The sequence below is a fragment of the Periplaneta americana genome, chromosome 13, assembly GCF_040183065.1.
Source record: "Periplaneta americana isolate PAMFEO1 chromosome 13, P.americana_PAMFEO1_priV1, whole genome shotgun sequence".
Taxonomy (NCBI): Eukaryota; Metazoa; Arthropoda; class Insecta; order Blattodea; family Blattidae; genus Periplaneta; species Periplaneta americana.
Genome location: NC_091129.1, coordinates 52,611,693 through 52,637,785, shown reverse-complemented (window position 1 = coordinate 52,637,785; position 26,093 = coordinate 52,611,693). Strand labels below are relative to the sequence as shown.

Sequence of the window (26,093 nt, the reverse complement as noted above, 5' to 3'; positions counted from 1 at the left end):
GTAACTTGCGATAACTACTTTACTGACAAAGAACTCACTGAGAATCTCCTCAGTAATGGTCTCACCTTAGTTGGAACAGTACACATAAATATGTATATTCATCTCTCCTAAGTTTCAGCCAAATAAAAGACGGCCAGAGTGTTCATCCATCTTCGGATTTACAAAATATGTAACATTGGTTTCAATGTACCAAAACCAAATAAGGCAATTGTTGTTCTTTCTGCAATGCACCACACACAAACCATTTCGGAAGAATAAAAGAAACCACAAATTATTCTTCACTGTAATAGCACAAAAGGAGATACTGATACACTCGATCATTAGTGAATGCATATGGGTGCAAGAGACGTACAAATCGCTGGCCATTTGCATTTTTATGAATCTTTTAGATGTATGTGAAATTACTGCATTTGTTGTGTGGATGAGCCTTCATCCTTCGTGGAATCTTGGAAAACAGAACAATAGGAGGTTGTTCCTTGTAGCTGTTGCTGGAAGTCTCATCCAACCTCAAATTGAAAGAAGATCTAGACTAGGACTTCAGAAAAAACTGTAATGACCATTGGTCCTTTCATGCCAAGAGGTAGTAGGCCTCTACATCAACTGCGCCCCAACTACAGGAGAGCACTAAAAGGTGTCATATGTATCAGTATGAAAAAAAGCGCAAACAAAAACAAAGCTGTGACAATTGTGGCCAATCTGTGTGTAATGAGAACAGTGAAGTGACCCGTGTGTGTAAAATCTGTAAGAATGATGATGAGTGATGACGTGTGAGAGTGATGAGTGAGTTTGTGAGAGTAATGACGTGTAAGTGTGAGACTGATGATGTGAGAGTGTGAGTGATAACGTGTGAGCACGTGAGAGTGATGATGTGTGAGAGTGATGACGTGTGAGTGTGTGAGAGTAATGACGTGTGGGAGTGTGTGTGTGCTAGAAATGAGAAAATCTAAAATTTGTGTAAATGTATGTGAGTTTTACGATGAAAGTAAAAAAAATTGTAGATCATACACTAAACATGTTTTTTTTATCGCATGAAAACCTACTAAAATTATATCATTTATGTGTATTATTATGGATACATTGGTCACTATAATAATATCATTATTAAAGAAGATTAATATTGTGTACAAGAAAATGATTTTCTTCTGTCATTGTATTAAAATGGCATGTGGGTCCGACGGACCCTCCTTGCCCATCAACGTTACAAAAGTAGGTTGCCCGGAGAAGGGTTAATGTGCCTGTTTTTCAGAAAGTAGCTTCTCAAATCTTTTTTGTTTCTTTTTTTTTTTATTTAACACCTGCCACATTTACAATCTGTCTACAATAGACAATAAGTAAATATTATAAAAGAATATGACATGAGTGAAGATGTTATCCCATGACAACACTCCAAAAGAAAAATAACAATGTTTCAAATAGCTGTAGTAAAAATGAATGGAAGGTCAAGAGCATTGGTCCTTTTAAGTCTTCTTATTATTTGACTGTTATCCAGCAAATTTAATGCATAATGATTGGGATGTTGATTTAATCGGTGCAGGTATTTTTACTGAACTTAGAGATTTCTTCTTTCACAGTTGAAATGTTTAGGTCATGATGAATGACATCATTATGGACATACCGTGGTGCAGTGACAATGGAACGTAAAGTTTTAGACTGATACCTCTGCAGTATTTCAATGTTTGAGTTGCTAGCAGTTCCCCACAGCTGAATGCCGTATGTCCAGATTGGTTTTAGTACGACTTTATAAACAAGAAGTTTATTTTCTAATGACAGTTTTGACTTAGGTCCCAATAACCAATAGATTTTTGATGTTTTCAAATTTAATTCTCTACGTTTAGTTTCAATATATTTACGCCATGTTAATCGGCGATCTAAATGCATACCTGAATATTTAACATCGTCTGCTTCGTGAAGTTCTTTGTTGTAAAGTGTTACAGGAGGACAGTTTTCAGTTCTGGTTCCAAAAGCTTCTCAAATCTGGACTCAGCATTCCATACACACAATGATATCATTTTAAAATTCAAGGAAAATTTTAAGAATTGCGTATTTTTATAAGCTCGAGGTATTCTTGCATTCTTTTGATCCAAAATTGGTCTACACTTTGCGAAAAAATTATAATTTAAACATTCCATTTCTAGGTATATGTTTAATTGGGATTTTCCTTCATATTTTCTGGAATTACCAGTTGAACGCAACTGCCTAAAAATGGATTCATAATCTTTGTGATAGTCGTAATTGTTTTGAGTTTCTTCCAGAATGTACTCAAAAATTTGTTCATTAAAACTGTGGAAACTTGGTTGCATGTCCGCAAAAACACAGTATTTGTCTTATCATATGTAACAAAATTTTCTATGAGCTCTTTAATACACTGGAATGAATCAAATATATTTTTGTCAAATGATATTGACCAGAAATCAAGTTTCTTTGTAAACAAGTTAATTTTATCTCTGGTTGTTATAATGTTAACATCTTGGCCTTGCAAACTATTATTCAAAATGCGTTCAGTCCATTTTTATGAAAGGACTTTACCCACTGGTCTACAGACTGAGCTTGTTTTCAAGTGATATACAAGTGGCGTTGTTTTGGAAGAAAAGAAACTTAAAATATAATGATAGAAAAAAAAAATCATATGTAATATATGAATAAATAATAAAAATGGCCAAATGGACTGAGCGAGTTTTGGGACCACATTCTTCAATTGGGAAATAGGTTTGCATATATTCAGATTTCTCGTCTTGTATATTGAAAGTCAGGCAAAACTCTTTTCAACACGTTACCCCAAGAAAGCCATCTTCTGTGTGATAAAGAATATTTTCATATAATGAACCCATGCATTCAGAAATTTTGCTGAAAATACGAGTTTGCAACACCCTTCTTGTGATGGAATTTACCACTTTGCATTGAACTAGTGCTGCAGTGCCATAGTGGTAATAGTTTGTAGTACTAGAAATGATGTTTACCTAATATTTCGTGTAATTGTTGCACCATATATAATTCAGTTTGGTCATACTTTGGATGGTATTCATTGATTTTGAGAAAAATTATCATTATTTTCGATTTTACAAGGATTTATAATTTTCGAATGAGGTTTAATACTGGTACGGAAAGGGAGGTGGGGGGGTCGCAAAAGAAAGTCTCGACCAAAAGTGGGTTGCTCTACTTTATATGAAAAAATATTTGTTTGGTTCAGCACTCCTTTAATTTGATCAGAAAAATTCGTAATATTTAATTTTTTTCTAATTAATCCTATATTAGTCCAGTAAAGTACATATATTCAGCAATATAACTACTGTTTTTGTCATCTAAACTTGCCTTTGTAAGACCTTTTCATCTTTTCCAGAAGCTTAACATGAGAGAGAGGAATAACAGAAAGAGTACATTTCACTTTACATTCTCTCATTTCCTGTTGTAAAATGTTTCTACCCACACATTGTTGTCATGGCTTTCGGTATTATCACAGTATAAGTATACATACAGTAAGGAAACTCTGTGTTAATAGAGCTATGACAACATGTTAGCTGAGCATCACTAATGTGACTGGTGGCGAATAACTATAACTAAATGCTCACTGTATCTGTTAACTTGGAAAAATAAATAAACACATCACAAAATATGTAATCTATATTAATAATAAATCTGTAACCGAAATTTTTCTGGTACTTTTCGCTTTTCCAAAAATAATTGGTGTTAACATGTCTAATTAACCATCCTGTAACTGAAAATCGCTTTTTTGACATTTTTGTTTGTATGTCTGTCTGTCTGGATGTTTGTTACCTTTTCACACAATAATGGCTGAACTGACTTATATGAAAGTTGAAATATAAATTAAGTTCGTTGTAACTTAGATTTTAGGCTATATAGCATTCAAAATACTTTATTTAAAAGGGGCTGATGAAATAAATCGAAATATCTCCCTTATTGATTTTCATGAAAAATATTACATAACAAAAGTTTTTTTTTTAATTATTTCTGATAAGTTTTATTCCATGTAAAATTTTGATAGGACTAATATTACTATGATGTACCAAAGTATTAATACATAATGATATTTCCGTGCAGAAATTCTACATTACCATATGGCGAGATATATCTGTTTTAAAATAACATTGCTTTTTTATATCATGGCCACGTCAGATTAATATACGAGTAATAAAGATAAAACAAATGACTCTGCATTTATTTAAGGCTGCCTTGGAGTCCTTTGACAGCAATCGGATTAATATATGGATGATATGATATGTGTTTATAATATACTAAATATTATTATATTATAAAGAGAGAGTGTTTGTGTGTTTGTATGAGGCAATCTCAGGAAACTATAGATTTAAATAATTCTTTCATCATTGAAAAGTGTAGTTCCTTTATATTGACGTAGGCTTTATGCATAGCCATCTCTAGTCATGGCCCGGCCCATGCTATGTGGCAATGTCGCACAGCGGGTTAGTTGCCGTCCTGTCCTGTTGCACAGCTGTTAAAAACGAGCACATCACTTTTCTATTTCGAAACGAAATTGATTTATTATCTTTGATACTGAATGGCTGTTGACTTGCCACCATATTGTGAGCACTTTCTTTTAAGGTTACGTTTGTATTTTATTTTTGAGGGTTCAGTTAACGAAATAAAACTAAAATACTGTCATTAAATGCTTCTTTATTTAACCGGGTTTTTAATTTGCATGAAAAACTTATCTGCAATTTTCTTTTGTTGTTCAATTTGTCTGAGAACTCTTTCTTTGCTCTAGAGTAATTATTTAGCAATATGTTACTGACAGTGGATATGATATTCTCAATTACAGTGTCATTCAAATGATCAGATCTCTTTGTTTTCATGTAAATTTGCAATCAAACTGTTGCCTTTTACGACTGCAAGTTTACCAAGAACTTCAATAACGTTCTTTTGGTGATTTGTTAACAAAAAATGTTCCTCATACTCTTTTGAAACCAGAGCCTGTACAATTCCAAGGACATGTTTGCATACACCTAAAACAAAATCAGAAGGCACAGACAGCTTACCTCTATTTATATCATTAAAGTATGCATCGTCACATGCATTTGTATTTATCAAAGCACACTTACAAGAGTTACATTTCATTTTTGCATTTACCTTGAATGAAACATAACCACAGATATAGAGAAATCCTGACTCATCACATTTTAAATTCCCTAAGTAGTCAGTATTTAAAATATCATAAAATAAATTATCTATTTCTTTCTCATTTTTCTGAATGTCGTTATTTTCCTCCAAACTTTCACTGGAAAGCCTCACCTGCCTGTATCTTGCTGAATGAAATCCTAAAACACTTTTAATCCCAATTTTTCTTTCAGCTTCTAATATCTGTGTCTCACTTATATTATAATTACCACCTGCTAGCTATCTGTATTGACCAAATCTAGACTCCAGATTGTCAGTCTGAAATTTAGCAGGTGAAACATATTTCACATTTAAATTATTTAGTGCATATACAATAATTTCTCTCAGCACATATGTGCAATGATGCAAGGCATTATATGTATCTAATGTCAAACAGTACATACTATGGTTTTTGTCGCTAATCTCTTTCCATTCCTTAAGCCAAGCCAAAAAATTAGTAAGAAAAGCCAATCTTACATCATCAATGCTTTCAAATGGTTTCTTTAGAGTATTGTTTGTCACAACATAAGTCAAAGATCTTTTTATGTTAACAAAAGACCACCAAATCAAAATCACATGAACAAAGTATGCTGTATCTGCAAAACCATGTTTCCTTAGAGCTGAGACAGTCATTTCATTAAAAATGTATACGACTAAATTTACCTTCTGCTGCTCAAATGTATTTGAATAAATAAATAATTTCACAAGCATGTCAGACTCCTTAACATACAAGCTTCGAATATCTGAAAATGAAACCTCTTTTATGTCATAACTTTCTTTTTCTGATTCTGCATTAGTCAGAGGATTTTCAAGATTTTACCAAAAGGGCACCTGAAATGCTTTTCTTGGGTTCTTAACATTGAGCCAGTTGTTGCGAATATTTTTAAATACATGCACACTATCATAAAAAAACAAAGATCTTTATGGGACAATTTTCAATTTGAAAGCAATAATTACTTTCTGAATCTTTTGTGAGTTCATTAAACATTACGCGATTCACCCTATTATTGTCAGTTATGACACACAATGTTTGCAATTCGCACAAATGTATTTCTTGTAAGATATACTTACACATTTCTGCTAAATCTGACCCTGTAAGTTGTTTAACCAGCACAAGTCTCATCACCTCTTTGAAATTACCAAATGCAGCACTAATTAAAAAAGCTACGATGCTTTTCGCAAGATCATTTGTTTTATTTGCAGCAACCCCAAACAACCGTCCATTTTGATAGTCTACAGTCCCCTTTACGTGAATTTCATCTACTTGAAGATTCACAGTTTTTTCATTCTCTGTAAGTTGCCTAACAACATGTTTCAAGAAATGTGTATTCTCAGTTTCTGAAGAAGGGGATATTTGAAATGAGGAGGACAGTTTTCTTAGATATCAATGACCTGATGTTGTTCAGCCTAATGACATCATAACACTTCACACTCTGGATATAAATTAAGAAAGAATTTATAATTGTGGATACAACATACTTAGGTTTTTTCATAAATACTGGATCAAACTGATTACATAAAATATCTAACTTTTTTAAGCTGCTTTCATCACAGTTCTCATCATTTTGCAATAACAATAATTTCAGATTTTGTAGTAAGGTAGTAATTTGGGATACAATAATGCTTTTGTTGTTATCTGGTGAAACATAATAATCACAAAAATCTATTAGCGATGAAAGCTGACTCCATTCTGTAAGCAAAGAATTTCTACATATTACTAAGTTAGAAGTTGTACATCTTAAAGCCTCATTTGGTAGACGTCCACCATTCACATGCACTTCCACACTAAAATCACTGTTTATTCTAATGCTGGCAAATATTTTGAGAATATTAGTTATGTCTAGTTTATACACTATACAACAAGATTCGTTTTTAAATAGTGACCACACTTTTTTTTATACTTTCTTTGATATATTTTCCAAAAAAAAAATCCTACACACTGTTTTCGTCTGTCTGTCTCTCTTCATCCTCCTTTTGCTTTTTAAGATGATTGTGAATTTTTTCTCTTTTCTGTTTCGGATTTTTCTGTTTGGTTCCACTTGCAATACTTAGATATGAAGGCAAATTTGGAAACACATTCGGAATTGCACCATCACACAAAACTGGATGATCACGTTTACGAAAACACGTCTTTCCGTCCTTGTCGACATATTTCTCAACAAAGCTCAAGTCATTTTCCTGAAAATGTTTCATACATACTACAGAGCTGTTGGTTGGTGACCATTCTGTCCATGGAACCGAACGAATCCATTTACTGTATAGTTCAGGATCTTTAGGAAACCGAAAACAACTTGTATATCCTTCTGCTTTAATTGTCTTATCGCAATTACTTACGCAACCCGGCACTACACATCTATCTGGCATGTTTATGAAATGTTGTTATCACAGACACCATAACAATGGAAATATTAACGCAAATACATGAGCAAGGAGAACGTCTTGCACTAAAACACATGTTATGTTACTCAGCCAATAGGACGGGCTGCGACATTGCCACATTTACCAGGGCTGGGCCATGACTAGAGAGGGCTATGCTTTATGTCATTACAGAAGCTCATGAATGAATCGAGGACTGGGCACAAATGCATATAAGATAGGACTAAACAGAACTTCACACGCAGAAAACTTTATATACTGTCCAAACTAATAATTAGCTATATGTACTGCAGTTAAATTTAATGCTATTTGGAGGTACCATACTGAAATTTGATGTCTGATTTGCATTGTGTTTTTTATGAAAGAATGAAAGCCAGAGATTGAATAATCTATACTAATAATAAATCTGTAACCGAAATTTTTCGGGTAATTTTCGCTTTTCCAATAATAATAATAATAATAATAATAATAATAATAATAATAATAATAATAATAATAATAATAATAATAATGATGATTTATTTAACCTGGCACAGTTAAGGCCATATGGCCTTCTCTAACACTCAACCAGGATAATTGGTGTTAACATGTATAATTAACCATCCTGAAACCGAAAATCGCGTTTTTTTAATTTTTGTTTGTATGTCTGTCTGTCTGTCTGGATGTTTGTTACCTTTTCATGCGATAATAGCTGAACTGATTTATATGGAAATTGGAATATAAATTAAGGTTGTTGTAACTTAGATTTTAGGCTATATGGCATTCAAAATACTTTATTTAAAAGGGGGTGGGGGTTATAAGGGGACCTGAATTAAATAAATCGAAATATCTCCCTTATTATTGATTTTCATGAAAAATGTTGTGTAACAAAAGTTTCTTTAAAAATGATTTCCGATAAGTTTTATTCTATGCAAAATTTTGATAGGAATGATATTTAAGGACATACATTAGTTTTAAAATAACAATGCTTTTTGTGCCATGGCCATCTCAGATTATACGAGTAATAAAGATAAAACAAATGACTGCATTTATTTAAAGCAGTCTTGGACAACAATCGAATTAATATTCATAACCCATTTATATGGATGACATTCATATGTGTTTATAATATACTAAATATTAACTTATTATAAATAGAGAGTGTTTGTATAGAATCGATTTGGATAATTCTTTCATCATTGGAAAGTGTAGTTCCTTCAGATGAACGTTATGCTTTATGTAACTACAGAAGCTCCAGAGTAAATCGAGGACTGGGCACAAATGCATGATAAGGTATGATTAAAACAGACTCTTACACATAGAAAACTTGATATACTGTCGAAACTATGAATGAGTGATATGTAGTTAAATTTAATGATATTAGAAGGTAATAAAATTTTATGTCTGCTTTGCATTGCATTTATTTATGAACCAATGATAGGGATGGAATAATTTTACAAATATATTGTACATGCGACACATACATATTAAGTGTTAATTATTCAGTAAGATAACGGTACATATTTTTATTGCTTAATTACATATTTGAGTGAACTACGGTAATGTATATTTAAACTTTATTTAGTCCATGTAAAATATTACTTTTTACTAGATTTTATTTTTTTGTCCATGAAATATAATCGTATTTTTACGACTGTTGTCATGAAATGGCATTCTTTTGTTTATTATGTACCGGTACCCACATTTGTTTCCTATGGTTCTTAAAATAATGTTTTTTAATGTGTTTTTATTTACATAAACAAAACTGCGCTATGATGCCAACAAATAATTACCTTCGTACACAATCCCACTATATTCATATTGGTTTGGAATGGTTTGTTAAGGAATGTATTCAAGACTAATTTAGAAACATGTTAAACGAATTATTCTTGCACCGAAAAACGGATGCTCCCTGGACAAATAGTGGTATTTCAATAAGTAATTACTTCATAGTTCCGTCTGGTATTGTATCACGTTATGACTGAGGTACCTATTGTTAATTGTTTTTACTCATAAAATTAAGCTATAACAAGCAGAGTATGTAAGATCTCGCTTGCAGAGGGGTGGAGTTCGAGGTTTGAGGTGGCATACACACCACAAATCGTGCTGAAGATGTCGTTTTGCTAATTATTCAATATGAAGTGTTGTGCACTATACAGAACTCTTACCTATTAAGTATATAACCTTCTCGGTGATCACATCATGTCTGTAGAGTAGTGTGTTATAATTCTGAGGTTATTTTCATTGATTTAAGTATGTTGTGGTGTGAGAGGATACGAAGTTTCGTCTTATTTTGTTATGTAGGTTGGAAATTAATAAATAATGTGTCCCATTTTGGATAATATATACCAGAGAGCATTCGTCTACATAATGTAGATCGACCGGGTGACATGCGACCGGCAAACCGTCTCGCAAACCGTCTCGGCAGTTTTATTATTACTGAACTTACCTGGAATATAAGAGGTGTTGGAAATGATGACCTTCTGCTGCAATACATCTTTGATATCTTTTAAGGATTTTAATGGCTTCATATGCTGTGGTTTTAGATACACCAATTTTTTGCGCGAGATGACCGATATTTTTATGAGGTGTGATCCAATCTTTCTCATATTTCATTCAGTTTTTCCTCAGCAAGTACACAGCGTGGTATTTTGCTCCTTTTATTCAATATTGACTCAGTTTCTCTAAATGTTTAACGAGGTTATAGTCTTGATATGTGGAACAGTAACATTATAAAATCTTCTTGCAAATCATCTTTTCGCCTTTCCACAATCACTCTATTCCGATAAGTCTCTACCATGAAAATTCTTTGCTTTAATGTAAATTTTAAATTTCTGTCAATGATATTAAATTTATTTATAAGAAGATGTGCAGCAAAGTGCACGGATACGGCTAGTATTAAATAAAATGATGCACATTATTGTGTGTCTGACATCTTTAATTTAAATCAATTTAAACAAAGGAACACTATGGAAAACACAGAATTTTACTTCAGAACTGGCAATATGGCACTAATTTCAAATGTCACAACCTTTAAAAATGTATTACAGGCCCTATTATTACTAGTTTAATGACTCCAAAATGAGTCATTGAAAGGTTAATATCACTGATTTTATTAAAAATAAAACGTGATACATCACTAGAACAGAAATATCATTATTACCCCAGTACACAATAAATTCAATATATTCAACAATCATCAACAAAAAATAGGTAAATACCCATACCAATAATCGACAAAAACTGTAATTCACACTTTTAACAAGACTGAGAGCTTTGGAACTTTAGATAAGCAAAAGTTTAGGATTTTTAAAGAACTCATTTAAGCTTCGTATTCAACACTCCAGTTGAAAAATGTAAATATACAAGATGTCCAAGAATACTGCCGGTACAGCAGTTTAGTTCTTTTTATAAGCACTCGTTTATACACGCTTTAACATCAATGTTACATCACGTGTGTAAAATCTTTGGGTATATCAGTAGCCCTTTGAGATTGTGTTTCTATTGTCGTGTGTTTCAAATGCTTGTGTTCATGTACCTAACTCATTTGGATTTTGTTTTAATATGTATGATAATTGTGATGAAGGCAGTGATAAATCATAGTATGTAAATTTCCAATCCGATATTTGGTTTAGTGACTGAGAGAAATCATTAACAAAAAAAAATCTAGTCAGATTGATCAGCTACAGAGTTCGAACACAGGACATTCCGAATGCGAGCCTCAAACATTATCATCTGAGCCATCTTGCTCGGTTATACCAGTTTTAATTAATAAGGTCTTATTGAAATTCATAAACTAGCAGTTGTGGAAGTGTTCCATGCATGGACGACAACTTGCACTCAAATATTTTGTATTTTATTTTAGTAAATTCTCTCACCGAATATTTATAACCCATTTTTTACATCTGAAATCATTACAGCAGAATTTAACTTAGGAATTAAACGAAATAAAAAGATAAAAATCCGAGACTTAACCACATTAAGAATACATGCCAAGTGTAAGCCAGTAGCTCTACACTAAAATATGTAGGCCTACCAGTATGGATTTATATATATATGTTTGGAGAAAGCGAAAAAATGCAATTTTGTATTTTGTCCTTTGCCGTTGTTGCAATTTAAAGCCTGAACAATACGGTCCTTTCAAAACCCTCATTCTTCTAATAAATCTTTCGCGTCTGTATCATCATGATTACATATAAACAGCTGAGTTTCCCAATAGTGTTGGTTATTTACTGCTTGGATTGCTAGCTATATGCGTGCATATCTTTCTGGCAGAAAAAGTGGCGAAGTTTCCTTACTGTATGAATACCTATACTGCAGTATTATTATGTACTGTGTTTCATGTACACTTTCGAAATAATTAGACCATATAGAGATTTCACGTGAATATAAAATTAGTGTGCTTATTCATGTATGTACGTGAAAAAGTAGCTATTGTGTTCCATCTCATGCTCTGTTACATTACATTGTTTTATATTATGTTACATTCTCAGGTTTTGCCATGTCGCATTATTTTATTATAGCAGTCGGATATTCGTTTTGATTGTCTAGCACTTGACAGCAAAATTCATTGGCTCTTCTCAATAAAATTAGTCTCGACTTTTCTTTCAATTTGTGCATCCCATAGTAGTGTATCAGTAGAATCTTTACTCAGTGGCACTGGACAATAGCTATTATGAATCAACTTGTTTTTACTTTTCTCCAGCTGAAGTCTTTCAATTTTTTATCAGAATAAAGACTACAGTAATGGCTATGGCAAGTCTAGACATAGCATTGTACTTTTATTCATTTTGTTAATGAAGTTATTTTTTTTTTTTTTAGTTACATTATATTTGATTGGTTTGTGTGTGTTTTTCACTTGTAAGTCCACAAGAAACAAATTTCCATAGAACAGAATTTAGCAATCTTTATGCTTACCTATAAGGGAGTACTCACATTGAGCTGCTTTGCATCACATTACAAGCCTTCCAACATCTCATTTCCTTCACAAAAGGTTTTTGTGTTGGGATCCTGCAATTGTGTGTTTACAGGTGAAGCAACAATGTTGTTCAGTGAAGACACTCAACAGTAATTCTGTATTAATACCACGGTAATTTCATAAGTCATGGCAACTATATTATATCAGCCAATAAAGCTGCAGGAATAGAAATTCACTATATGCGATTGAAGGTCACTGGAATGTGCTTCGCAATGCTAGTACCAAATTGGATCCGGGTACAGGAGGCAAAGGGTAAGGGAAATTGAAAGATGCATAAATAGAAATTATTGTTTTATTATGCACAAAAGGAAACAAAGTACATTACTCACAGCTAACAAACACCCTTCAAAATAATCCCCCAAGGCTTTCACACATTTTTGCCAATGATGATGCAAGTGTTGAATACCATCGGCTGTGTGGAATTTGTCTGTGTGTACCACCTCTCATCGAAACACTGTTAAGATGTCCTCCCTGTTTGCAAACTGCTTCCTACTCAGTGACTTCTTCAATTGTGGAATGAGATCAAAGTCGCATGAGATCAGGCGAGTAGAGAGGTTGTTCCAAGATCTCCCTCCCCCCCCCCCTACCACTGCAAAAGGTTCCTGACAGGAGCTGTAGTATGGGCTGTTGCGTTATCATGGATGATTATGGCATTGTCCAGCAGTGTTGGACGTGTCCTCCGAATTGTACAACGCAGATGATACATCAGGAATGAGGAATGACCTGTAGTATTGGGCATTGATAGTGTGGTTCATAGTTCAGAATGATACTGACGAGCATTTCTGCTATGAAGAACTGCAATTTTCACGTATGACCGCTCTTCAACTTTACTTACATCCATTTTGGAGCTCAGTCTCTAGCATACTAACTTTTGTGTGTCCTGTCAATTAGCCACCAATGCACACAGACGCAATCTGGCAGTGGCATCCTGTACAGTGTACAACAGGTATTCAAATGTATATACTGAACTAACCACATTTTCAGTTATTCAGAAGATTTAACATAGTGTTGTCATGACTTATGAAATGACCCTTTTATATGAACTGGAATTATTTAATTGGGTCTTTTGTTTAGTAGGATGAGACATTCTTTTGTAATATTGAGAAAAAATCTGAGTAAGTTTCTAGATGAAATACCATTTTGTGTAATTTGTTACTTCAATGCTCTTCCTCATTTTAGTTCATTGCTAAGAACTTCCTAAATTTATCAGTTCCTCAAATAAATTGATTGGTCAGGAAGATTCATTGATTGGCTTTCACACTCTCCCAATCTGAATCCGCTTAATTTTTACTTATGAGATAAACTTAAATACACTGTTTATCCACCATCAATTAGAAATTGAAATTTTTTTGACAGTGTGTTGAACAAGCCAAGATGTAAGAGACCTCTTGGTAGACCTCATCTCCGTACCAAGTATATGATAATCTTTCTACAGTAGGAGAACGACAAGAAGATGCAGAGAACAGAGACAAATGGCGATATATCGTGAATGAGGCTAAAAACCTCTTAGGTTTTGAAATGCCCTAAATTGATTGATTGATTGATTGATTGATTGATTGATTGATTGATTGATTGATTGATTGATCGATTGATTGATTGATTGATTGATTGATTGATTGATTGATTGATTGATTGATTGATTGATTGATTGATTGATTGATTGATTGTTTGTTTGTTTGTTTTGAACAAGGTTACCAAAGAAATTGACAGTCATAATTTAACTGAGAAAGAGATCTTTGATGAGATGCTGCAGGGTTTGTATTAAGATGCAATGAGCTATTTTGGCAGTTTAAGCATAAGTACTGTAACTCTCTTAATGCAATTTCAGATAGTTGGTGATATATTTTTATTATTTTAATTTTCTGAACTCGTCTGTATTCTGGTTTTATGAATCATTCTGTGGACTCAAGAAAAGACTGATTATTTTATTAAAGAAAAGTTTTATATGAGGAGCTTATTTTCAAAACGACTTTTGTCCATTCCCATAACTTTGTGGGGAAATCACGAAAAACATTTTTAGGTATAAAATTTCTTACCGGCTAGACAAGAGACATATGAAACCAATGAGTTTCGGTGCTTTTAGAATCAAATGGAAACATGAAACTCTTTGATTCCAAGCTGGAACTAATATTTTATTGCAAATTTTTCTGTGGACAAGAGTCAGTTTGATTCCAATTAACTCTTTTAACGCAAGATTTGACTGGTTTAGAGGGCATTCTCAAACCGAATCGTGACAGTTGTATACAGAGTGATAATTGAAGAATGCATGGACACAGGAAGCTCATTTTCATTATCAAGTGAACAAGAGATGTTTTGAAAATGACTCCTCCTCATAAAGAATTGAAGAAAGATATTTTCAATATTGCTACCATCCTTCTTAATGACTTGATGCAAGAAATTTATTGTGAATATTGTTAGTAACGAAGATAATTCCATTTTCAAACTCCTCGGCCATGTGTAAGTAGTTTTTGTACATTCGATCTTTTTACTAATCCCACAAAAAGTAGTTGCTAATATTAAAGTATAATTTATTTTGGCTTGTGTTAAAGTATGGAGTATTAAGGTCATCAAGACTATTCAGTTTCAAAACGACTAGGATAACATAAGTAACCTTCTTCTTCTTCTGGCAGCCTTCCTTTGGGATCCTCTGGCCCATTTGGAAAAAGAAGTAACGTCATTAAAATAATGCTACAAAATATTTATATTACTATTGTTAGTATGAGGTTTAGCTCATATTTTGTTCGAAAAACTGTTCTTTGAATTTTATCACACATCTCTTGAAAGATTGTTTCATATTGGGATGCATTTACAGTCTTCTTTAAAACATTGATCCAATAATAATGAGAGCAAAAAAAAAAACACACATCACATTGTGCATTTTCTTGGATGCAGTAGACCGTCTTTGTGATGGTTCAGATTGTCTCTTCTTCATATTCATTGGTTTTGTTTTTCGACAATTTCATTGAGATGGAAATATGTCTTTTCTTAAACACTTCGAAGCCCAACCATTTAGTGACCTGTTTTTGTGCTTTTTCAAATTGCTCTCATCAGAATTGTGGTTCATATATTTCAAATATCACTGCCAATTTTAAAGAGGAGAGTTCAGTGAATGCTTTCATATGTAAACTAAATAAAGTGACGTAATAAAGTTTACTTATATTTTATTTATAAAGAAAAAATTATTCCATAAAAGATTTTCAGACATAATGCACCTTTGTATGCAAAATTTGTAGCATTCTGGCCAGCAGAGTGGCATATTATTTTGTACCTCTCCCACCCATCCTCTCCTCTCTTCCCTTCTCTCCAATTCTCTCTCTTGTGAACGAACTTGACAGATTTTTGTTGATTTAGCCTGTGGCTGAACTTTCTGAGAATAATGTCTACCAATTTGCTGCTGTTGCTAATATTTCTTCCTGTCCAAATTTTGCACCTTTCTCTGTAAGCCTCTGGCCTGTCTGTTGAAGGAATTTTGGTGAATGACTTTTCTTTTCCTGAGCTTGAATCCAATGAAACAATCCGTATTACTTTCTTGTCCTTCAGAACCAGAATAATCACAATATTCTAAAGCATAAATGAAAAGCATGCACTATTTATGTAGCAATATTACAGTTAACTGTCGTAAAAGAAAAATAGGTGATCTAAAATTCGTAAGTTTTTTTATCACATGGAGTTGCAATAAAAAAGTGCAGATGTTAGCACAAACCACACTATTACTGAGAAATGTTTATGGAATGTGAAATCAATTCACTATTTTTCGAGATGTGTACGATGTTAAGAGATCTTAAAATTCCACCCTTTTTCAATCCTTGTGCACATTGTATTGTATTTATTAATATTCCATGGTATTCATACATTGCTTCAGAGCTAGAATATGGAAAAACTTAATACTACTATAAAGTCTTAATTTCTAGTCACAGTCTAGTTGAAATATATACAGAAGAGGTTTACAATATAGTCCACTAGTACAACACAGAGTTTTAGTATCAATTTCATGAAGTGTTGTTGAATGCCATAAATTCACCTACAGAATAAAAGGCATGAGAAATAAGGTACTTCTTTAATTTGGCCCTAAATAATCTTATGTTTTGAGTTTAATTTTTATATCGATAGGGAGGCTATTAAAATTTTTACTGCCATGTAATGCACTCCTTTTTGATAGCACGATAGACTTGCCGATGGAGTATGAAAGTCATTTTTTGACGCATATGTATGCTATGAACTGTTGAATTAGGTAGTTAGAAAGGTTTCACGATTGCATACGAGGAAGATTATTAATGAAAAAATATACTCACAAATCATGGGCATTATTTGTAGTTTTTTTGAAATAGTCCTACACTATTCCCTAGATTTGGCACCTACTATTATTCTAATTACTCTTTTTTGTAGTAGGAATATACTGTTACTATCTGTGGAATTTCCCCAGAATATTATTTCAAAACTCATTACCAAGTGGAAGTATGCAAACTATATTGTTTTTAAAGTATTGATATTTACTGTCTTTTGCATAGATCTAATAGCAAAACATACTGAATTTAGTTTGGGAGTAATTTCTTTAATATGATTTTTCCAATTTAACACATTATAGATATTTAAGCCAAGAAATTTGGTGGTGGTTGTTTCTAATAGGAACCTATTGTTAATTATTGCACTTGAAATTTGCGAGGTTGAATTTGAACAGGATTTAAATTGAATTAATGTTAGTTTTGTTACAATTTAATACTAATTTATTGACTGAGAACCAGTCACATATTTTGAAGAGAATTTCCTCTGTTGAAGATTGGAATGTGTTGGAGTTATTGACTGTAATTACTATACTTGTGTCATCTGCAAATAATATGGAATGACCTACATCTTTTATTAGGGGGGCAAGATCATAACCTTTTACTGCATAGTGTTCAGTAAGCAAACCAACAATCGATTTTAGGTTCTGTCTGTTTAGTTTGAGCAGTACAAAGCAATTACAGTTTTAACTTCAGTGATTAGCTATACTTTAAAATAATTGAATTATGGGATTGAGATTTTCATGATTATACTGGTATTTATTTTCTAATAACATTTTTCGTGTTGCATAGGTTGTGCATCGATGGGTTCCATCACACCGAGACCCCAACCGAAGATCTCATGTGGACCGGACCATTCTTTTAGTAAAAATTGATGATAAATATGTCCCTATTGCTGAGAGTGGAACTCAAGACTTGGGTGCAGAAGTATAGCACAAGACTTTGTGCCGCAGGCACAGACATAGGTCCAGGGTATCTCACGTGTGAGATACAGGATCCCAAAGAACATGATACTCTGTAACAAGCAGATTCTAAGTTTCAGAGGCACAAGAATAGAAGAGAAACATTCCTATTAAAAATCTTATCTCAATGTCTGCTACTTAAATGGTCACGTGTTCCTACTTATGCGACGAGTGACTTATGTGACAGAAGGATGTAGCCATTTAGGAACATTACGTTTTCTGTCATTGGTATTATTTCTTGAAGGTGCTTGTTGAGTGTGTTTTCCATTAAAAATGCGGATAAGTGTCTCATAACAGTAACTGTGGGCAGAAACAACGGTATAAATATTTTGATGCTTGGAATGTTATCACAGTTACTTGTTAAACAATGAGTGTTTTATTATATTGCTAAAGTGAGAGAAGCGAGAGCTATACCAAATAACGTAACGAAGAAAAGGCTGTTCCCTTACATAGTAAATCATGATAATACATTCAGGGATGCAGCAAACGAATTAACATTGTTTGAGCATATATCAAGTATTACAAGACCACAAATGAAATGCTGGTTATGGCCATTTGTTTTAACTGGATTTTATCTTATCTCGTGAAGGTTGGGGGATACATATTAGCCCAATTGTAATAGCAGGTCATGATTAACTTTATTAGAAACAAGACACCATGAGTGCCAAGAATATATCATTGTCTTAAAATTGTTTGTATTGAATGTGTGCTTGCATTTGTGAATGTATGTACATGTGCATGTGTGTTTGTATATATATATATGCATGCACACACGTTACAGAACAGTGCATGACCATCAGTTCATTTGTGGCAAGGTGTTTTTGTAAGTAATGTATCCTTATTTCTAATGAACAATTGGAGACTGTTTTTATCGCCAATGATTGGTCGTATGCTTGGAATGTCTGTGAGAACTAATGGAATCGTGTAGTGTTATATTATAAGAAACTATTTATTATTCAGATATAAAAGAGCAAGGTTGTTATTATGTATCGACTACTTGTACAGAACGAGCAAAGCCATGTTACTAGCTTTTATACTTGTAGTTGTCTAGAGCTGATTATTTCACAGGATGCCTTATCAACTATCAGACTGAATCTAATATTTGAAGATAAGATAAAATAAATCCTTTTTTGTACAATTACAGACTAAAATTACTACAGATGTTCTTTAGAAAGATTAAAAAAGATATTTTAAAAAAGTAAGAATCAATAATCCAATTTGGCTGTGTGTCAAGAAGCCTCTGAAACTTGAAAAATGAAGTAGAAAATATTTGTGAATGTTTTTTATTGGCAAGTAAGCTTTTTACCAGCATTTGCTCGATATTGTCATTGTTATTTCTTTATTTATATAGTCGTGTCTGGTGAAGGAGTGACAGAATGTAGGCTAATCCCTTACACTGATATAATTTTTTATTAATGGTTTTAAGACTAGAGAAGAGCAGCCAGTCAGAGACTGTGATAACAACTGACCACAGCCATAATCTTACTCATATTGTTATTTATTTACTTTTTTTTTTTGCCAGCACTTGCTTCTGTCATTTTTTTTTCTTCCCAGAATTTTTAAGACTGCAATGTTTTGTTGACTTATTCAAAATATAATTTATATATATTTTTACATGTTGTATCAATACACCTTCTTACCAGCTTCTTGCTTGTTCTAATTTTAAGGATGCTTCAATTTTTAACCTTTACAGAATAAGATACTCAGGTGGTCAGAAATTGGATTTGGAATAATGCTATACCTGTGATTGCCCCATGTGATTAACCACAAACAGTTCAGAATATGAATTTGTAAGGATTTATGGTTCATCATGAACACGCTAGAAAATATGTGTGTGAAAGAAGTAAGCAGGGTGTACAATTTTTAAAATGGTTTTGGTAAATACTTTCTCAATATTAGTAAAATTTAGAGTATTAGTTAAAGAAGATTTTGCAATGCTATAACATATATATAAAAAAAAAATATATATATATATATACACATAATGCTGAAGCAAGTTACACCCAGTAGATCCCTTGTATCGTAGGATTTTAATACACGTATTAGTATTCATTACTGTCCACATTGCTGTCTTCTGAATATTGCTAGGGATAATCAGTTTATTACACTAACCTAACGAAATATTTTTTTTTTCTAGTCCACTGTACTCAGCAAAATTGTCTGTCATTGATAGAAACTACTGATGATGAACTGAGAGCTTGTGTGTTAAATCACAGAGCATCATTATTGTGTGAAATGAGCACTGAAAGCCTTTTCTTTCACGTATAGTAGCTGGAATGTGATGCTAACAATTCATCCACATATAGAGATCTTTGGCCCTTTATGCATACATATATGGCATACTTAGTTAGCCGTTTGGGAGAACTATTTGTCATATACTTGTTTTTCTAGACAGTAAAGAAATGTGAGAGTAATTTTCACTATAATACAAAATTTACATATCATAATATATTGGTCTCCTAATTAAAAAAAATATTAAAGAACATTTATGACAGAATTTTACTCCTTTTTAAATGAAGTATACACATTAATAGCTCCTTCGGGAATAACTGGGTGAAACTTTTTTCTTTTCTTGACTAACATCGTAAGTATGTACATCTTCATATATTCGTACTGAATCCAGCATTCTAATCATACATTTCTTGAAGAGGAGATTTACAGTGTTTTTATAAGAATAGTTATGCAACAGATACCAGCTGCTTGTACTTGTAGTCACGTGATATTGGAAAAATTATCCTGTAGAAGTATTTAAACTTTTAAACTTTCCGAAATCTATGAAGTAATATCGTACACTTAGCATTTTTGCTCTTTGTACAACTGATGGACACAGTCTTTTCAGAAAGAAACTCAGGAATCATATCTTTGTAATGTACAGCTCTTGGTACATACAGTTGTACATAAAACCTAGCTTTATTACTAGTTTTCCTTCCAAATTGGTGGTACTAGTTTCCATGATTAATTTGACTCTATCCTTTTTCCCCCTCTCTTCCACATTGTGGGCTGGTTTCCAAAGAAAATTTATAGATTAGATTTTATATGCATATACTCGTATGTTTGTCTCAGAAACAAATTTTTAAAATGTAAGTCATGTTTAAAGAGTATAATGTTAATGAAGATTGCCATTCAAGAGACATTAAAATAAGAATTTTTATTTATTTATTTTTTATAGCAGATACATGATATAATTCAACTGTTTCCATAGGAGTGTTGTACCAAAATTGTAAATTGCTTTATCAAATTAGACATTGCCTACACAGTAAGCCACATAGAGTTGTAGGTCTGCGTGTACAAATAATAATAATGAGAAATGTTGGAATGATGGCAGGAAGTATCACAGTGTTGCATGAAAACCTGCTTCAATGCTGTCTTTATCTATCCACTTGAACTTCCACTTGAACTCATTGGTATTTGAACTAAAATGTCCAGTGTGGGAACCGATGCATCATTGTTTGGCTAACAGAGGATGTATAAATTATTATACATTAAAAGTAACGTTGTTAAGAATTTTATGAATGGAAGTAATATAAAGAAATAAATTGGTTCCGTATTGTATCAGAGTTAAATTATCTGTATCTAATAAATGCCTGAAGATTGGATACATCACCATGCCATTGGATCAGTTACAAAGTAATATTTTTGTGTTACAAAAATATAGCATTCAAAGCCTGTGCTCAGATTTGAGTCCTGTTTTGAAATTAAACTGCTTAATTTTAGCATAAACACTTCAAAAATCATATTTTTTGTTCTGTATTTCTCTCGCAGTCTCGTACGTCATTTCATTGTTTCGAATTAATGATAAGAAAATATCCTGCTGCTTTCAGCCTCTTTTTCTTACCAGCATGTTAGTTTTTTAGTACCTTTTTTCACTCTCTGTTGACCTATATAACTTAAATACCTCTTTCCTTATGGTATGTCAAGAAAATATACTATTGTGATGGGTGGCAAGGCAAGCATTTCCACACTAGGCAGTGAGAATGAGTTCTTAAGGGAAAATTTGTGAAAATAGAGCAAAGAGAATGGAGAGTGTGCTGAAGAAATCTATTACAGCACCATCTTTGGTACATAAATTTGGAATTTGATACACTTTGTTTTGAATTTTCATCTCATTTAATATTGCAACGTTTAGTCTGTTCTTTAAATATAATTTTGTAATTGGCTTTTTTTCCAGGGTATCCACATCCAAATTGAGGCCATATTTGAGCTTTTGTTTCTACAGCCTGATATGATTTAGACAAATTATGGAATACCCGTGATGTGAGGTTGACACAATGCCAGATTTCTAAGACAGCACCGGAAATCACATCCTTTTCCTTGGCAAGATTCGAACCCATGACCTTAGCTTTCATGCAATATTTAAAACTATGTGCTAATTTGTTAATCATCATGATCTTCTTCTTCTTCTTCGTCTTCAGACATTGGATACCAGTCTGTTGTGACTCCAAATTGGTCTCACCATCTTCTGTTAGGTGGCCCTATGTTTCTGTGCCCTTCCAGTCTGTAATTTAAAGCTCGTCTAGGTAGTCTCCCAGCTGGCATTCGATGTACATGGTCTAGCCATTTTTCTCTGTAAACGTCTACTCTTCTAATTTGTTACTAAAATCTGTAATTAGCATTTCATTGTCCATGGCAGTACAGTCCAGGATGAACCTTGGCTTTCTGCATTTTCTACCAGTGGTATTGGTTGAAGGAAATTTGTCTTCCACCTTTGGAATCCCATTTTGCATCTTCCTGGATTCCTTCTTCCCATTGCACTTTCAGTCTTCCTTCTTGGTACTTCTCTCCTGTGTCAGTTAACAGGATCTTCCTAACTGGATAACATCACTTGCCCACATAAGTCTGTGTAGCTTTATAAACTTTACAACGTCAGATTTATAAAACAGCTGATAAAACTTAAAATTGATTATATGATGCCATCTTTTTCTCTCGTGTATTTTTAAATTTTCTAGAGGATTTTCTGCTCACAATTCCCAGGCCTGATAGGACACTGTGTTTCTGCTATGTGTATACAGTAAGTATTGGAAACACTAATGTCTTTTAAAGAAACTCTCAAGTATTTCTTCATGAAAATCTATATTTTATGTACTTCATGTAATCATGAACTACATCTACTATCTGAATATAAATAAATGTTACTGTTTGTAAATCCAGATTTAACTTCCATCTGAAGAATTATCAAAAGTTATTTAAGCAGAATAGATATTCTTACATATAAATATTATAAATTATAAATAAATGTTTTTTTTAATGTATACTGAGCACTGTCTTGCTATTTCTACTTGCCAAACTATACTATCCATGATCAGGTTCCTGTCCTCCATCTTCTGCTGCACTCCTTCATTACTTGATTATCGTGGTCTACCTCTCTTCTGCATCTTTAATATCATCCAGTATTAGAATTTGGCCGTCTTACTTTGCTCAAACAAAGAATATGCCTAAACTGCTTTGGTGTACAATCTATATCACCTTTCTTTATACATATTTATGTTCTAGACTCTGTTTATACTAGAAACTTGTGTGCTTTGCCAAGCTAGTTTATTTTTACAATTCGTAGTGGTTCTCTGTCCCTTTTACATGTAATTAATATGTTATTGGTTAATTCATGAAAGAATGGCCTCTTGTCAAAACCACCTTTTACTTTCTTATTAGAGAAAGTTTTGTGATAACTGCATAATATCTGTTTCGATATTTATGGGGAAATACATTTTTTTCAGAGTTCCATACAGTGGTTTGTAGATATACCATCTGTCTGTGTACTATTATTTCTCCTAAACTATTGGTGTTCTTCCCCCCCCCCCCCCGTCTTTATATAAATTAATTTATCTGAGAATTATGGACATGAAATATAATATTTTAATAAACAGATAAATGGGTCTATGTGAAATGAAAAACACAATGGTACTCCACTTAAGAATTATTGTCAATCGATTTTCTTTGTGGTTTTTTGTATTATGCAGAAATAAAGTAGTAAATCTAGTAATGATGAATAAACGTTTAAGAGAAATTCATTATTATATACAAAGTTATATTTGCTTTTTCTTGCGAATTCAGCCCTAACTTTTCAAACCACAAGGATTCAACATACCAGGGTTGGTAGTAGAAATCAGGGTAGAATGTGGTCATTGTCCGATGATTTACAATCCCTTATAAATATATTTGTAACACATACGGTAGATGAATCACTGAAGCAAAGTCTTAAAAATTGAGAATTGGAAGAAAGGAATCTCAATTGCTCGTAAAATTTTAATGGTTTAAGATAGCTGTGAGCAGTATGGGATGGGATGAAAATAAATGCAAACAAGACGACCATAGTTATTGGAAGAAAAATAAAGAAGATAAACGTGCGAATTCTAAATGAGGCAGTAGAGCAAGTGGACAGCTTCAAATACTTGGGGTGTACTATAAGCAGTAACATGAGCTGCTGCCAGGAAGTCAAAAGGAGGATAGCAATGGCAAAGGAAGCTCTTAATAGAAAGAGGAGCATCTTCTGCGGACCTCTGGATAAAGAACTGAGGAAGAGACTAGTGAAGTGCTTTGTGTGGAGTGTGGAATTGTATGGCGTAGAAACATGGACATTACAACGAAATGAAGAGAAACTACTAGAAGCATTTGAAATGTGGATATGGAGAAGACTAGAATCTGCCTACTGAGGGAATGGTGAACTGGAGAAAAGCTTGAGGCAAAAGACGATTTTTAAGTAGGTTATTTTACGACGCTTTATCAACATCTTAGGTATATCAGATGATAGACGATATATGGATCATATGTTGGGACTAAGAGGAAGGCAGGGAATAAGAAAGATTGAAGAACACTGGGTTTGCAGTGATAGACCTGCCATTAGGCAAAACACTATGAATGAATGAATGATATACATTTACAATAAGCATCATATGATAGGAAAAACCAAGTTAAAATTTGTACCATAAAATGGAGCAGAGGTCGAGTTTCAATTTTGGACTATCCCAAATGTTTTCAGTTGAAGTGGGAGGGTTTTCTGAGCTCCAGACGCAAACATTATGGCAGTTAACCTTTCCTAAAACATGGAATATTGCCTCATTGGAAAAGAAAATCTTTGTGACAAAATCAGGATCAACACCAAGACAATTAAGCATATCATTTGCATACCGCACTTCAGTGGGCTTGTCATTGGAGATTGCACTAGTTGCAATTTGTATGTGCTCGATGGTGTATAATTCAGTGAAATAATGTTTTCGGAATTTGTACCGCTCTTGAAGCTCATCTGAGTGACTTACGAGGCACCTATCAATGAAGCTCGAACATTTTCCACCATATCCTCTCATAGTTTACAGCTGCCACCATGTTTCTTCAACACATGTCCAGTAGCTAAAATGTGTCATCCTATTTCAGTGATCAGAACAGTGCACCCTCAGGCTAGCGTCTCTTACCCGTGGATATGACATTGCACTAGCATCCATCCGTGGCTGCTGGCAGGTATGCTGTCTTCCTGTCCCTTCTGCACGATTGAGCATATTTCATTGCACTCCTTGCACTTTACCGATTTCAGCGATTGCTGACAACCACTATCCTATTTCTTTATCCTTGCATTTGGTGCATCTCATCTGTACCTTCTGTGCACACTACAATATGAATTTAAACTTGATGAGTTTTCATGTCATATGAAATTTTTTAAATGTACATCTTAAGGGGAGATATACATCTTTAAGTATACTGAAAAATTGGTGAAATTCAGTATTTTTTTCCCTCAGCAATGAATAAATCTGTAACCTTGACATTTTATATGCTGAATATATACTATTTTTGCAGTTGTATAGTATTTTCAGATTTAGTGAAACTATTTGTTACGGGTTATTAAAAATACAAAATTACACCCGTAACTTTGTTTATTCAAACAGTTTCCCTGAAAACTCAAACAGTTTTAAGATATTGCAATGAATTGTATTTTATACAAACTTACCTACAACTATTGGTTTAACACTTATAGTTTATTTTAAAATATATATATTTTTGACCTAGGTAATAAAATTTTAAAAAATTTGACTTCAAATAGAAGTTAAAATAAAAAATATTTCTAATGAAGATATTTCAAAGATTCTATGTCATGTTCATATGACATTCAGGGATAAATAGAAAAAAGAATAAATATTAATATTTATGGAAATTATCAGGGAAATGGCATTTCAATGCACAAAATGCAGCTACCATCTTGAATTGCTAATTACCTATAACAGTAATAGTTGTACTAAATCTGAAAATAGTATACAATTGCGTATATTAAGTATATTAAATTTTAAGGTTACAGATTTATTCATTGCTGAGAAAAAATATTGAATTTCACTAATTGTTTAGTACTGTAAAGTATTTAAAGGTGTATATCCCCATTTAAATCATTAAAATTTTCCAGGCAATTGAAAT

General features: G+C 32.9%; 1 protein-coding gene across 1 annotated transcript in view; it reads left to right on the top strand.

Annotated features, from left to right (window-relative positions):
- Positions 1 to 21,305, top strand: part of LOC138711623 (pecanex-like protein 1) — a 112,959-nt gene extending 91,654 nt beyond the window's left edge. The window contains exon 17 of the mRNA XM_069842757.1: positions 17,533 to 21,305. Within this exon, the coding sequence (XP_069698858.1) occupies positions 17,533 to 17,673 (141 nt within the window). The 3' untranslated portion in view covers positions 17,674 to 21,305. The remainder of the gene's footprint in view (positions 1 to 17,532) is intronic.
- The last annotated feature ends 4,788 nt before the right edge of the window (positions 21,306 to 26,093 follow it).